We start from the raw sequence: 15,529 nt of genomic DNA on the forward strand, positions 1-15,529 counted from the left end.
CGCAACTGTACGTCCCCCGACTCCGGGCCTTATGGGAAATGGTGTTTTTCATATAATATCAGAAGGAAGCATATTACAGCCGATACAAAATATAACCAATACAAAATATCAACTATGTCACTCTTAACCAGGACGTTATCATTGACCTTTACTTTTACCCATTACCATTTTTTTTTTACTCTGGCTCATTTTAGACGGTGACGACAACCTATACACGACACTGGTTTCAACAGCAGGGGGAGAGCGCATGCAACAGTTTTGGTCTGCTGCAGATAATTGACAGTCGAGGGCCCACATTGGATTGGTCTTTCCGGGGTCCAAACGGCAAGTCTAGCCTGTAGAGAGTCAAGGGGCGCGGATGTTAGATGGCTAGTTAGTGTATCTATGTAACGTTTGTATTAACAGCTGTTGGATTGCCTTTCAAGACAACTCCCAGCGCGTCATACATTGCACCAAGGATTTGAAGTACTACAACCGCTAACAAATAGTTAGCCACGGCCGCAGACAGGTAACTAAAGTTTTCTCTAGGCGTTAAGTTACATGACGTTAGCTAGACAGATAGTTAGCTTGCTAACGTTAGTTAGCTAGTAATGTAGTTTTCCACTAGTTCATTGTCTACTGTCTAACTATAACGTTAGCTAACAATACGTCAACGGGTTTGCTACATTCATGTTAACTCAGTTCAGTGCAGTTTTAGCGCTAGCTGACACTGACTGTGGTGGAAGTTAAAGTAACGTTAGATGAATCCTTACAATCCTAAGATGTCCACGTAACCTTCTTAGCCAACCAGTATAGCAGTTAGCTCTGTGACATCTTGTTACTTAGTAAGACCATTAAAAAGTCAGTTTATCAGCTTTGGTCACCTCAGCTAGCCACGTGACAGTTTGCTGCTTTACTATGGTAACTTTAGGGATAAGGTAACGTTAACATTAGCTAGCCTAACTTGTGTGCCACTTCCGGCCTTTAGCTAGCTCATCCATACTGTGGGTTAATGTTTGGCAACTACAGTAAACTACCCGGGGTGAGGTCGTAAATGCAGCCATCAAATTAACGTTAACAGTCATGTTTGGGCTGCGTAGTTACCTAGTTGAATATCCGATCACTTGTGTGTGTGTGTGTGTGTGTGTGTGTGTGTGTGTGTGTGTGAGAGAGAGAGAGAGAGAGAGAGAGAGAGAGAGAGAGAGAGAGAGAGAGAGAGAGAGAGAGAGAGAGAGAGAGAGAGAGAGAGAGAGAGAGAGAGAACACACATCAGTGCAACTGCTGTAATTTTTGGCCATCAAAAACGCACAAGGAATAACCTCCATGTTATTTAATGTGGAATGTCATAAAAGTCCTAAACCTAAAATCAGTTGCCATGAAATAAACAGGACATAATGTCCTGCAGAGCACAGAAAGCCTGGAAATACATATCTCAGTAACATTTCCTGGACTTCTATCAGCAGTTAGATTTCTCTCTAAGGCAAGTCCTTGAAGTGTTTACTGGTATTTACCTGCCTCTTCATGTCTCATTGAATAAGGCCTGAGATCCTTACATACAACAAAGTGGACAGTATGCAGTACCTACCTCAAACATTACTGTCATAACAGATTTGTGATTTCTGTACGCAGTTAACAGACCAGTTTATTCTTATTGCTTTAGTGCAGTATCTTTGGTTTTGAGCTGCTCTGCCACTTTACTCCCTTGCAGATGCTGGGGTTTGTTGTGCACTTGAATCAGTCAGCTAACTTGATAGGACCTATTCATGCCATCCTATCTGTCTGTTTTCAGGTATGTCTGAAGTTAGTCTTGAGGCTGAATCGGGGAAGACCTCAGCCGAGGACCTGCAAATGGATTGTAAGGAGGCTGACAAAACAGAGGAGTCTTTGAGTGAGGATGTAAAACAGGAGAATGTAGACGACTATAGCGAGGGAGATGACAGAGATGAAGTGCTTTATGACATTGATATTGACAGTGTCAACGATGATGTAGAGGAAACTGACCAGGATGTTGAGAAAGGGGATGAGGGTGTTCAAGAGAGTGAAAGTGAGGTGACACACAGTGAAGGAAATGCGGAGTACAGCGGTGATGCTGCACACATGACTGGCAGTGTAGACGATGGGGAAAACGGGACAGATCACCATATTGAAACAACTGAAACACCAGAGGAAAATGGAGATTCTCGCACTCAAACAAAGGTGATATTTACCTTCACTTTGGACAATCAACCTCTTTCAGTCCTTCATTACAGCGCTCTTGTTCATGTTGCTTTTTTGATCTTGACTTGCAAAAATTGTGGTGGTGGTGCTACTCTCTCTCCTATGATCATGCCAATTTTCTGTGCGTTCTGCTGTGAAGCCAAAATTAAAGTAACCAACAACATGAACTTGAGTAACAGCTGTAAATTGATTTAGTGTGTTTCTCCCTTTTTAGATTTGTGGTTGTTGGCTATGTTTCAAATTTCTTTCAGCTTTGGTGGTGTTCTAGAGGTTTTAGGAAAAAGCTGGTGTAGGTGTTGTTGTTTGTTATTGGTGCGCTTGGTGGGTTTCTTGCTAATCACTTGTGCTACACTGTGATGTGCCAAATGTGTTTGGGGATGATTGAGGCATTGCACGTTTTCTCTGCTTTATGTCAATGCTGGCTTATCTACAAGTGATTGGAGGAAAGTCGGGATGGATATATCTTTGCTGTTTATTATTATACAATATATGAGTCATTGAGCCATGATTTGTTGAATAGCAGTCATGATTTCTGCTATCAGTAACTATGCACTTCTTTACAGCTATTGTGCCTTCTTTGGTATGACAGTGATTCTGTGTGTGTGTGAGTGAGTGAGTGAATGAATGATCGATTGCTCCCTGCAACGATAAGAATCCCTCACAGTGTCTCCTGTATGCAGCTTGTGTCTGGATAGAGCTCTTGAATCCAATACGCTGTCACATGGCTGGGTAAATGACTGTAGGCAGAGGGATTTGGACTCATGCCTTAACATTCTTAGGCAGCCCCAGATTTGTTGGGTTGCTGGAATGTGTGACCTCTCAAGCTGTTGATTCACATTCAGTTTTGGGCTGATTGCCAGTATTGCATCACAGAATTTAAGAAATTCAAATGAACAAGTCACACATTTTATCATTATTTTTATTTTTTTTAATGAACCCTGGTTTATGAAGTCGCCCTAAACGAAGGCCAGCACGGTTGACATCCAGAATTTTTAGGGCCTACTATAAGATACATTTTCCATCTTTTATGCAGCCTGAACTCAGCATCAAGCCACATCGTTGCCTCACATTTTTCTTGAATAGTTTGAGAGGCAAGCCATGATTCTTTCCTCTTTGGCTGACGCAGCTAATTGGATAATTAGCTCATTGTCCTTATCCATCCCTTCCCCCTCATGTTAGCTTGTTTCCAGGTTACTGAACTCTAAGGGACCACACTCCATGACAAACCACACCTTGCCCTCATTAATTCGGAGTCACTTAACCACTTGAGGCATCTGTGCTCTAGTAGGCCTATATTGTTGGCAGTCTTTCCTGTACAGTCTTTTTTAGATGGGAAGTGGGATTATCTTGATTCTGAGACCTGCCCGTTCACTCCTGAACCCATTCCTGGATCAGTTCCACTAGGTATTGCAGTTCAAGAATGACTCTTATTTGGATATTTATATCATGATATATAGACAGTTGTGGTTTATCTGCAGTTGTAATAGTTCACATTTTTCTAGCTGTGAGGGTGATTTTTTTTCCAGCCATGGCAGGCCAACACAGCTAAATGAATAAAAAGGAAACATTGTTGCTAGTCAGCAAATTGTATTACAGTCTGTCTTTTATTTTTCCACCTTTTTCGAATGCATGTAATCAGAGATGTGCCACCGCCAGACAGCTTGTTTAAACTTGGTCTGAAGGAGGGCTGTCAGGCAGGAGTCTGCCTGACAAGCCGACCTGTGCATGTCTGTGCTGCCTGCCTGCATGTGGGCGTCGTGATGGCCTTCAAGTATTTATGTGACTGTTACATGACACCCAAGGCACTGACTGTCTTATCTTTGTCACACAGTGCTCAATATGACATTATTTTACAGAGCTTGACTTGGGTCATTGACCTCAAGTGAAGGTTTCTTTTTAATCTGTTATATTATGGCTGAATGTATCAGAAAACTAGAGTAAAGACCTCTGGCTTTAATGGAGGAGGATGCTTTTTTTTTCAATCTAGCTGACTTTTCTGGGCCCAAATTTAACCCTTCATTAACACTCATATCAGATGTCACATTATAAACAAAGCAAAGCTCTATATATCTGCTCTTGTTGTATTTGCAAAATATCTGAGCATGTTATTATGAAATGGATAGCCCACCTCTTTGGTACCTCAATTAAACCTTCAGTTCAGCTATTTTTGAGAAAGCTGTCTTGAGTTGATTTTGTTATTTATTTATTGTTGGCAGTCTGTGAGGCCCTAAATCCTCATATGGGCCTGGCATCATTTTATGGTGACATGCTGATTCACCTTAGAAGGAGCAATGCCCAGTTTTTGATGGAGTTTTGTCTCCTTATGTCTGTGCAGTTACAGTCCAAAAGCATCATTTCATTCAAAAATAAATTTAAAGTGAACATGCTAGCTTTTATATGAAATATAAGACATTAATATAAGCCCAACTCACTTTTTTGGTCACTCATTTAAACCAGTCAGTCAGTTTAGACTAGACCTGGATCTTATTACCTGGTGATCTGGTAGCTATTTGCATTATTTAGAGACCGGTCGAGTAGGAGTAGGGGTAGTAGGATCTTGTTCAAAGATGCAAATTGGAATTTCTGGTGATAATAAACCTTTTCAGTAGTACTAGACTTTGCCAACTGTGACTCAAAGTCACATGGTTTTACACAATTAGGACTCATCTCCTATCCAGAGCTTTATAATGATTAGGTAAGTGTCCCAGATCCCTAGTCTACAATGATAAAGCCACAACAATTTTACTAGAATATAGCACAAATATGCCTATAGCCTGCAACTACTGACAGTGTCTTGTTAATGTACAGGCAAGTTTAGCAGATAAAATATGAGGGAACATGTATGACTTGAAAAGGAAAATAACAGGTTCTTCCACATGATTGTTTATTACATTTAGCTTAACCGGGCCTTTGTTCAATGTGTGTTGCTGCATCAAAAGGTTTTGAAAATACATTAGGCCACACTGCAATGAAGGAGTATAACAACTAGGCCTAGAGCATGACCCAGATAGTTGAACTTGATCAGAAATAATCAATGTCATTGTAAAGCATAAAACCCTGTATTTCCATGGGGCAGACATTGACTGCATATTCTCTGTGTAGAGCATTGCTATGGAGAACAATAGATCTTTGACATAACTGGTTTGATTCCAGTTTTTGTGTAGCTGAATGGGTAGGGCACATGCAGTAAACTTGTATGACACATTTAACACAAGATGTGTACCATACTCATGTCATTAGCTGCAGACATATTTTCAGACTGCTGTTTTGTAAAAAAAAAAAAAGAAAGGTAAAAAAGTGTTGCAAATGGATTTCAGTTGTTTCACAAGAAGTTGTGTTCTGGCTAACACCATACTGATGCAAAATTTCTGTCTTCACTAAGGCTTATTACCATCTTGTCTGGAAAATTAATGAAACAAACTACTGAAGAAGTGTGGAATGGCCAAAATACAGTATTTTGGAAATGAGGAGTTGTGCTAAGGAAGAACACATTGAGGCTATCTTTTTTGTGGTAATTGACACGTGGCAGTGTCCACAAGATGGCAGCCCACAACTACCATATCCTATTAGTAAAGCCCTCTTTTCTTAATTGGCCAATGGCGGTCTCTCTTCTTGAGATTGGTGAGGAAGGCTTTGAGGAATAACCTGTTACATTTCACCTTCCTCCTTACAGGAAAGCACTATGGCTGAGGAGTCCCATAGAAGCTCAGCCGCTGAGATCCCAGTCACCAGCAATGGAGACCTGGATCAGAGTCCTGAGGAAGTGTTCAAGAGGGTAAGGGCTTGCCTGCTTAGAGCCTCCTACTCTGTCTGTCTCTGTCTGTCTTTTTCAGTATATTTTCACAAAATAAAACTAAAAGCTTGCCTTGCTGGCTAGCAGGCCAGTAGTCAAGCTGTAAAATGGGAGACCCACAGGTCAGCTGCAAACTAGTCAGCTAATGATGCCCATTTCCCCCCTACAATTTAGCTCTTGCTAGATAAATTCCAGACATATATAAGGAATTATTTGAGCAAGTTAATTTCAAGAATGTCAGTTGTGCTGCACTGATTGTTGTTAGTGAGAGAATGTTGACTCCTTTCACTGTGGGATATGTTTCGGTGACAAGCAAAATGTTAGTTCTCTAGTGAGTGTTGGCAGGAAATAAGTGGTGTAAGCTTACTGAATAGTGCATATTCAGGTCACTCATATTTAACACCATTGCCATGATACAGGATAGAAGTCTTTGTCAGGGAGCCATTATTAGTGTTGCAACACCAAGTGCTGATCAGCGCTGAATTAACATATGCAACAAAGCATGCAACAAACATTTGCAATGGCCGACATGATACAGGGCACAAGCTGGATCCAAACCCACAACATCAGCAGCGCATGGCATCCATGTCAGTATATTGAATCACAAAGCACCTATTGTTTCTGTAATAAAATGTTGCAGAGGTGAAATTGTTTGCATACATTGATTAAATCCTGTGTAGGTCTGCATGTTGTCCATGACAGCATCTTTCAAAACTATCTAGAATTGTCTTAGAAAGTGGATGGTTACAAATCCAAACCTCTTTGCAGACAGAAAGAATAAGCTATTTATGAAATTGCAGATTAGTTGAAATTCCCATTTTCGGGCAGGTTTAAGTTTTCTGTATGGTCTTTATCAGGAGGATCTGCAAGTAGACCCCTGTCTTTACTCTATAACCAGAGGAGAATAATTTATTATGAAACTGATAATCTGCTATAGCCCAGTACTTTTATAATAACCAGGTTTCTAGACTGACTATTGCTATCAACAGAATCAGTGTCTAACATAATGTACTGATTTACACATAGAGGCAGGGTTGTCATGGAAGTAAAGTTTTTGAAATTTCGGGTGGGGCTTGAACCAAGGTCCTCTGCTCGAGGGGGGCGGTCTCTCTAACCACAAGGCCACCCTGCTGCTGTAATGTCTAGCATTAGATGCATCAAGTGTGTTATTTTTCAGTAAATGGGCTCTACATTAAAAAGCTCTACTCTTGGATGAAAATGAACAATGCAAACCTAGCCCAAAATTATTAAATTTCCACTGATTAAATATGTAATGAATTGGCAGCTTTGGCCAAGTGTGTGAAATAGGTTTCATTATGCTTTCATGACTGCTCTGCAGTAGCGTAGACGAGCAGTCAAGGTGGGGTGCTGCTGTAGTGAAGTCATTTTGATGGAGCACCTCAGGGTGCCCTCCCCCTCTCATCCATCTAACTGTGAGCTGGCAGCGCCACCAGATGCCCCACTGTTACCCATAATGGCTCACAGTCACACTGCCAGTCACTGGCAAGGGAGCAGACATTATTATTATGCTTGCCAGAAGAGCAAGGTGTGGTGATAGAAACAGGATAGGGTCTCTGTTGAACTGTGTATGTCTGAAATATCTGTGCTAGTAACCTGTTTTTTTTTTTTTTATATTATATGTTTTCAATGCTATATTTTCATTTGCCAATACGCTCACAGCTGGCAAGCATGTAACTAGTGCTAAGCTACTTTTCACATATTAACTACAGTCAAGGCACCACGTTAAAAGATGGCAGAGGGGCTGGAATATGAATATTTCATGGGATCGATTGAGGCATACTTGAATATGATGTACTAAAAGGTTGGCTGTGTGGTGAGAGATGGGATGTTTCTGTTAATTGGGAACTGGATTCAAGCCTTTTAAACATTGTGTAATAGAATTCGTCCTCTGGCGTTAGTAACATAATATTTGCGTATGGGCATGGACAACCTTGTCAGATATATCAACCTCACTTCACATAATCCCTATTTGTCTCGGTCCATAGGACTCCTTCCCCAGCGCCCCCGGGCCCCTGAACCTGTCAGAGTCTTGTGTCACCTCCAGCAACTTTGCTTCATCAACAGAGGGCATCATCGAATCAGGACCATACAAAGGTAAAAAGAATACAATACCTAGTTTTATTGTTGTTTTGTTTATTTTTGTTAATTTTTTTTTACTCCACATACAGTACTTATTTTCTTAATATTCTAAGGGATTTTTATATTCATTTAGTTAGAGATTTGTATGAGATGGACAGCTTATTAGAAATTGGCTTTTAAAAGCAAACTTTGTCCAACCTGTTGCATTATTTGATTGTTTTGTAGCATGCTACTGTATGTTTGCAAACTGTATCCCCAGTGCTCCAGTTTTGGTTTTAATCTCTGTGAAATTTGAGAGGCAGACATTTGAATTTGTAAAGGTGGACATCCAATTGAGTTTTAATGAATTGCCTCTGATCTCCATTTCGTAACCCTCCTTTCCTTTTCATTATCATGTCCTTGTTGCAAATGCAAATTAAAATCCTCCCTTAGAGGCGCTAGCTAATATAGCCAGTTTGCCACAATGTTGCCATGACTATTTTCCAGGTTTTCATGGGTCAAGGTATGTTTTGGTTGAGGCAAAAAACAAAATTGAGACCCTGCTACAAAAACTCAAAGTGGGAAATCCCCTCTTACAGTTCTGTAGGTGGGATGGTGAATCCAACATACTAATGAATGATCACTTTGAATGCTGTATCTCCCAGGGTCAGCAAGCCAGCCCACATCTCCCGTGGCACCTGTAGCTCCCAGCTCGGCTGTCGCTAGCCGCCTGGCACGCTCTGCCAGCGATAGTCAGGCTGAGAAAGGTACCCACAGCGATGGACTAGATGGACAAGATGATACCGAATTGTTGCCATTTGGACACAATTAACCGCATTCTACCTTTTCTTTTTCATCAGCTTCTTTCCCTCTCGTTGTCCCCACAGGCTATGCTCCATTAAGAATCAAACCTTTCTCTCTCTTCTTTCTTCCTTTCTTGAGAATTTTTCCTTCTCCAACCTTTTTCCTCCCATAAGTTTGGGCTGGTTGAGGTAGTTCTCTGCTTCGCAATGGCTAATAATTGTTAACATACTCCCAAGGGTTCTCTTCCTAAGATCTACTTCTAGATATCATGCAACCTCTTGATGCCTAGAGCATTCTCTTTGGTTAGAAAACCTGCTTTCACAGAAATCTCAGTGGGTATTCCTGCTTGCAACCTGTGTCCTCGCAAAACCTGGCACCGATAGTCTCTTTCAGCATTTTCCTTTCTACCAAAACCACAATAAAGCACTTCTCATCACTGTTTACTGTGACTGTTAACCATGTTTTGAAGGGGAAAATTCTGACTGATTGTATTTCAAGGTTCATTTTGATTTGAACAATCGAGATGCCATCAGCGTCCTCTTACACCGCTAATTCAGCTTGCCTTAGCATTGTGTCTATGTTCAGGCATTGACACATGCGGCGAAATGACTGATGAGTGATATCACAACTTAAAATTTACTACACCTGTATTGTAATTCCCTAATCTTTGCCACAACTCTCTAGTCAGCCAATCCAGTAACTCAATCACTCCCTAAGTGAATGACTTTTAATTGTCCAGGCACTATGAAAGGACAGCCAACGAGCGGAGCGATGGTCCTTGCAGATGACTTGAAGAACCCTGCCATGGAAAAACTGGACCTAGTGAGAAAGTGGAGCATCAACACATACAAAGTAATCCTCTCCGTCCTTGATTCTCTCTCAGTTTTTCTAATCCTCTCTCTCTTTGCCACACACACACACACTTCATATTCACTCTTCAAACGACCTCTCTCCTACCTCTTCCCCTCTCTTTTGAGTAGGTGGTTTATCTTCTTTCACCTTTAGTCCCATTCTGTATCTTCTCACAATTAATTAGGATGGCAGAGTAGTGAACTATACCACAACCTGACAGACACATATGACTGATACCCCCCTCTCTCTTTCTTCAAAGTCTTTAGTTTATTTATCTTTTGCACACTCTCCTCTTTCTCTCTCTCTTTCTCACATACACACACAGAGGCTCCATACAGTCACTCTTAGTATGATAAAATGCACTTAATCTCTTTCTTTATCAATGTGTACTAGTGTTTATAATTATTCTAAGTTCCTAAACTAGCTGTCTTCCACAGTGCACCAGGCAGATCCTGTCAGAGAAGCTGGGTCGGGGCTCGAGGACCGTGGACCTGGAGCTGGAGGCTCAGATCGAAGTGCTTCGCGACAACAAGAGAAAGTACGAGCATGTGATTAAGCTGGCCCAGACGCTGGCCAATCAGCTGTCCCAGATGATGCAGACACAGAGGCAGTTGGGGGATGCCTTCGCCGACCTTAGCCTCAAGTCACCAGAACTTCATGTGAGTTAATATGTTTACATCAGTCAGATTAGGTCAGTCAGAGTTCTGTTATCATCCTTACATGATGTCCCAACAAGGAGTCATAATAAAATAATGGAACATTTGTACTGCCTTGTGGGTCATCTACTGCATAATTTCAAACTTTATAGTTTATGTCTTTTGTATGCATGATGTTCTGAAGTGGAACCTGTACATGTCAATTTCATGGCAGTTTAGTCTACACTATATCAAATCACTCAAATTGTCAGTGGCATTATTTGGGCTACAGCCTTGTGCGGGCCAGAATGTAAATCTTCCAGACTTTTGATATTCTCACCGGCCAAAAACCAGCAATCACTTACTAATGCAAATCCCAGACCCCATTTAGACACATTAGATGACTTTTAATCTTACTATTTTATTGTAGTATGTTTTATTGAAGCATAATGTATAAATGATATGACAATGCTTACTGTAAACTAGGAAGTTGATAAGTTAAAAGGCAGTAAAGACCCATGTCTTATTAATATGCAGGTCCTCTTCCATTTCCTCTAAGTCATTCTAAGTGTCCCCCATGATGAAATCAGGGGAAGGACTATGGATCGGCCCCGTCCATCCGTCCATCCATCACGGATAATATCTTGGACACCGGATTTCCATGAAACTTAAGGGAATGATGCATCTCAGTGCTCCATTCTGGCCTTTTTAGAATTGCACTGATTGGCCTAAGGGGGGGGCGCTACAACATTTGTTTACTTGTTACTAATTGGCCCAAGGGAGGCCTGCATCATTCGTGGGGGGGGGGGCATGTTTAGTTGTTGTGTTTTGGGATTTATATACGCTACTACCTGCATGTTTTGAATACCATGGTCACTCAAATCACTTTATTCTGTTTGTCTTTAGGATGAGTGATTGAATGAATGAAGATGTTCCTTTGGGATCTGACATTGTAGATTTTATATTTTAATGACTCATCTCTTAAAAGTCTACCTATGTTGCATATTCATTTATTTTTTTTTAATACATTTTGGAAACAGTGGCCTCCCCATGGGTTCAAGTGTTACATTAAGATGACTTGGCTTCACTTTTACCCTTACAACTTTAACACCTGAAGACTACTGTACTATGCTAGCAAAATGTGATACTGGTATCGTCACTCACCTTAGTTACCATGGATAACACTGCTGGATAGACATAATGTAGTGAGACGACTAAAATTAGTTTCACTCTGTCCTTTAGGAGGAGTTTGGTTACAATGCTGACACCCAAAAGCTTTTGTCCAAAAATGGAGAGACACTGCTGGGTGCCATCAGCTTCTTCATCTCTAGCGTGAACACACTTGTGGACAAAACAATCGAAGACACCTTGATTAACATCAAGCAGTATGAAGCCGCCAGGTAATGTGTACACATCACCCGACATTAGAGTCCCATGTCTGTTTCTAAATATGAACGTGTACTCGCATGTAATACATATTTCTAATGCTATTTAATGAATAATCCACCCCTAGGGTTGAGTATGATGCGTACCGTACAGACTTGGAGGAGCTGAATCTGGGGCCGCGCGACGCCACCACCATGCCCAAGATAGAACAGTCCCAGCAGCAGTTCCAGATTCACCGTGAGAAGTATGAGAAGATGCGTAACGACGTCTCCATCAAGCTGAAGTTCCTGGAAGAAAACAAGGTCGGCTAGAGGCTAGTTCTGCTCTACATATCATGTCATCATTTAAGGCCAACTTACTGGCTTTCAGTTCAGCTGTGCTTTTTTTTCATCTCTTTTCTCTTCCCAAACAGGTGAAGGTATTGCATAACCAGCTCATCCTGTTCCATAATGCCATAGCAGCATACTACGCAGGAAACCAACAGCAGCTGGAACAGACACTCAAGCAGTTCCACATCAAGTTGAAAATGCCAGGTGCTGACACTCCATCTTGGCTGGAAGAGCACTAATCACTCCAATCTTAGCCCTAGTGGCTCAATCTGGGGTTTTGACAAGAAATGTAAAACCTCCACAGAAACTACAGGAAACACCCCCCGCCTCCCCTCAACTCTTCTGTCCTTGCCTTTCAGACTTTCAGATTTGTAAACCTTTTAGGAAAAACAAAAAAAAGAAAAAAAATATCAATCAATAACTCCCAAGCTCCTTTTTGCTCTTGTTCTCTGCTTGAGATTGTCTTGATGCTTAATCATGAATCTCTTCCTCCGTTCTTTTCATCTCGGCAATTCTTTCAAATCATAGGAAACACACTTTTGTACTGTTTGACAAATCTGTTGAGCAGGAGTTGCTGAATACATTTGGAAACTGTAAATGGCCTTTTTTTTATTCCAGCATATGAATGTTGTATCCCAGCACAGTGGACAAGTTGGCTTGTAAAGGCATCTAAGGGATACACTTACATTCTCATTCTGTCATTTTGCTGACATCATTTTCATTACTTTTATCACCTTTCTGAGGTGGGGATGCATGCATTATGAAAGTCTGGCCACCCAGCTTCAGAAAACTACTCTCAATATGTAATCCCTCATAATCATGACTTGACACCTGTTGTGACAAACTGGGAAAAACAGCCTTCAAACTGCTGCATATATAGCTGCAAATTAGTCACATTTATCAGCATCCTGTGTTGAGATTATATAGACATGCATTTACTGGTCATATTGGCGGTTATTCACAACAAATGTCAATGTCATATGTTATGATATGATTATGCTGAACTGATGCTCCTTTTAATAGATATTACCCTCTTTTGAGTATTCCTCCATATAGTCTATGTCATGGCGTATGACTGAATTGATAACATTGTTGAATTTAAGACTTTGTAATTCCAGAGAAAATGAAGGACCAGCCTTATGTGACTTAATGTGCCTTGATTTATTGATTTATTGATTTATACATCTCTTCACCTCTATGCTGTCTGGTCTTGTTTTAAAAAAAAAACAGGCACTCTCACTACCAGTTTTTAGGACCTCACTGTTGAAGGGAGAAAATGGACCAAGCACACACACATGCGCACACACACACACACACAAAGGAGGTACAGTTAGAGCCTGTACACCGTTCCACAGTAGACCACTCCACAACACAGCAATATAGCTACAAACCACTCCAATAACTTCAGAAACTGTAATTCTATTTGAAGACATTATGTACTCTTCTCAAAGATATTTATGCATATAGCACATATGCACATGTATGAATTTGAGACTAATTACAAAACCCTGTAAGAACTGTATGATAGATAAGATGTAAACCAAAATGGAGTTGACTTGAGAAACTTGTTTTTTTTTTGTTTGTTTTTTGTAAATTTGAAAGACCAGCATCCTCTGCCTGAGCTGCTAACCGTTTCTTTCATTGGGCTAAATTGTATTTTTCAAAGGGAGCATACACTGGTTTTGATAGCCAGCTGTCATGTCCTCAATTTGATGATTTGTACTTTTCCTATGGCTCAGTATAACAGTTTCAGAGTGTGTATGTTGTACATCAATCTGTTGTTCCCCTGGAATAATGCATAGATGAATATATATTTGTAATTTCCTCTATTTTACCTTGGGTATATATAGTCTATGATGAATGCTGCCATTTGGCTTTGTTTTTCCTGAGGACTCATTAGTGGATGTACTAGTACTAGTATGTACTAGTGGATCAATACCTTTGTAATAATGAAACATTAACAGATGTTGAGTTAAAAAGGTTCTGAAAGTTGTGCAACATCTTTGGGAAAATAAAACAATTTCTTCTCTTTAGAAAGTGTCTCCAGTGGTTTTGTTCATGCTTTAGGGCAGCAGTGTGTGCAGTGGGAGTTGCTAAGTGCTACTCTGGTATGGTCAGTCTAATAATCTGTATTTGGTGTCACCACCAGGGGCTACAGAGAGACATTTGAAGCAAGGCCTATGCATGTGACTTGGCTTATTGCTGACAGAGGGCTAAAGCAAAAAGGATAAAATCATCAAGGGGTAAGAAACGACAGTATAGCCAATGACATGTCCACAGAATTTACAATGGAATTACAGTGGAAAATGTTTTTCAGTTAAATTAGTAAACTGTTAAAGTTTTAAAAGATGGCTCTGCACGTGTTGTGCCCCTTTTCTGGCTTTCTGTAACTCCCCCTGTCAACCTTTTTCTTCCTAGACAGAGAACAGTGGGTTATTGTATAGCATGTGCTGTTGACATAAGGATTCAAATTGCTGTTGTGTCTTAGATGAATGGGTTGAACTTATCACTAAAGTTTATTGGTTCTGTTTGGAACCGTGTCATTGTGTCTTGTTTGAGTTTATTCAAGTGCAGGTGCTGGCAGATTCCCCTTGGTTTCTCATAACCATGAGCCCACCACACCCAAAGTTATACATTTGACAGGATCTTGGTAATCCTCAGAAAAGCCTTGATAATGTACTGAGAGGATGTTGAGCAAAACCTCAGATAAATGTTTTATCTGTGGCTACACTCTACATTTAAATATGGCTCTTTAGAACTATTGTCTAAGCAACTGTAAGTTAACCAATCAGTTTGAACCTTGCTTGAACTCACATTGCTGATTTTTCACCATACTTTAGTTGAAAGTTTTTCAGTGGATAGGAATTAAGAACAATTTAGTTATGAGATAGTGTTATATATTACAATGTGAGAATGTTTCACATAGGAAACACTGCTATATTGTTTACTTCCTGAAGAAACGTTATCAGTAGGCTATAGCACTTTTCAAAAGTGCGTTACAGCATAAGGAAAGACAGAAAGTCATCAATTGCAAAGTACAAGTAATAAAATCAAGGTAGATACAAATTGAACTTATAAAAATGGACAGTTTTTTTCATAAAAGTGCTTCTTAAGAGATTTAAAAGATAAAACTGATTTTGCTTGCTTGAGCTCCTCAGTTGAGTCCGCTTGATTATTTATCTCCCCAAGTGTGAGGATAAATAATCAACTACAAGTTGTTTGACAATTTTTATGACTCAATTGTTTAATTGATCAAATTCTGTCTGTAGATTTGTGGCCTAAGCATTATTTATTCATACACACCAAGGCTGTTTGTTTCAGCACAACAGGGCTTTTTGTTTCGTTATACTGTATTCGTGTATTACTGTAAATCTTTTCCTTATGGTTTATATATTTTTTTAAATGATGTTTTTAATCTGAAAACACATGAAAAATTCAACCAACCCACTGAGAAC

General features: G+C 40.2%; 1 protein-coding gene across 3 annotated transcripts; it reads left to right on the forward strand.

Annotated features, from left to right (window-relative positions):
• The first annotated feature begins 321 nt into the window (after positions 1–321).
• On the forward strand, positions 322–13,485 carry arfip1 (ADP-ribosylation factor interacting protein 1 (arfaptin 1)). 3 transcript variants are annotated; one of them, XM_071914473.2, is made up of 10 exons: positions 322–508; positions 1,769–2,175; positions 5,870–5,971; positions 7,996–8,104; positions 8,734–8,835; positions 9,612–9,724; positions 10,162–10,383; positions 11,602–11,759; positions 11,873–12,047; positions 12,158–13,485. In XM_071914473.2, exons 2-10 carry the CDS (start codon positions 1,771–1,773, stop codon positions 12,311–12,313), a joined length of 1,542 nt encoding a protein of 513 aa, XP_071770574.1. In that variant the 5' UTR covers positions 322–508; positions 1,769–1,770; the 3' UTR covers positions 12,314–13,485. The 3 variants fall into 3 exon arrangements, with proteins under 3 accessions (XP_071770574.1, XP_071770577.1, XP_071770578.1); XM_071914476.2 differs by lacking the exon at positions 8,734–8,835; XM_071914477.2 differs by lacking the exon at positions 1,769–2,175.
• Positions 13,486–15,529: the final 2,044 nt, after the last annotated feature.

The sequence above is a fragment of the Centroberyx gerrardi genome, chromosome 3, assembly GCF_048128805.1.
Source record: "Centroberyx gerrardi isolate f3 chromosome 3, fCenGer3.hap1.cur.20231027, whole genome shotgun sequence".
Taxonomy (NCBI): Eukaryota; Metazoa; Chordata; class Actinopteri; order Beryciformes; family Berycidae; genus Centroberyx; species Centroberyx gerrardi.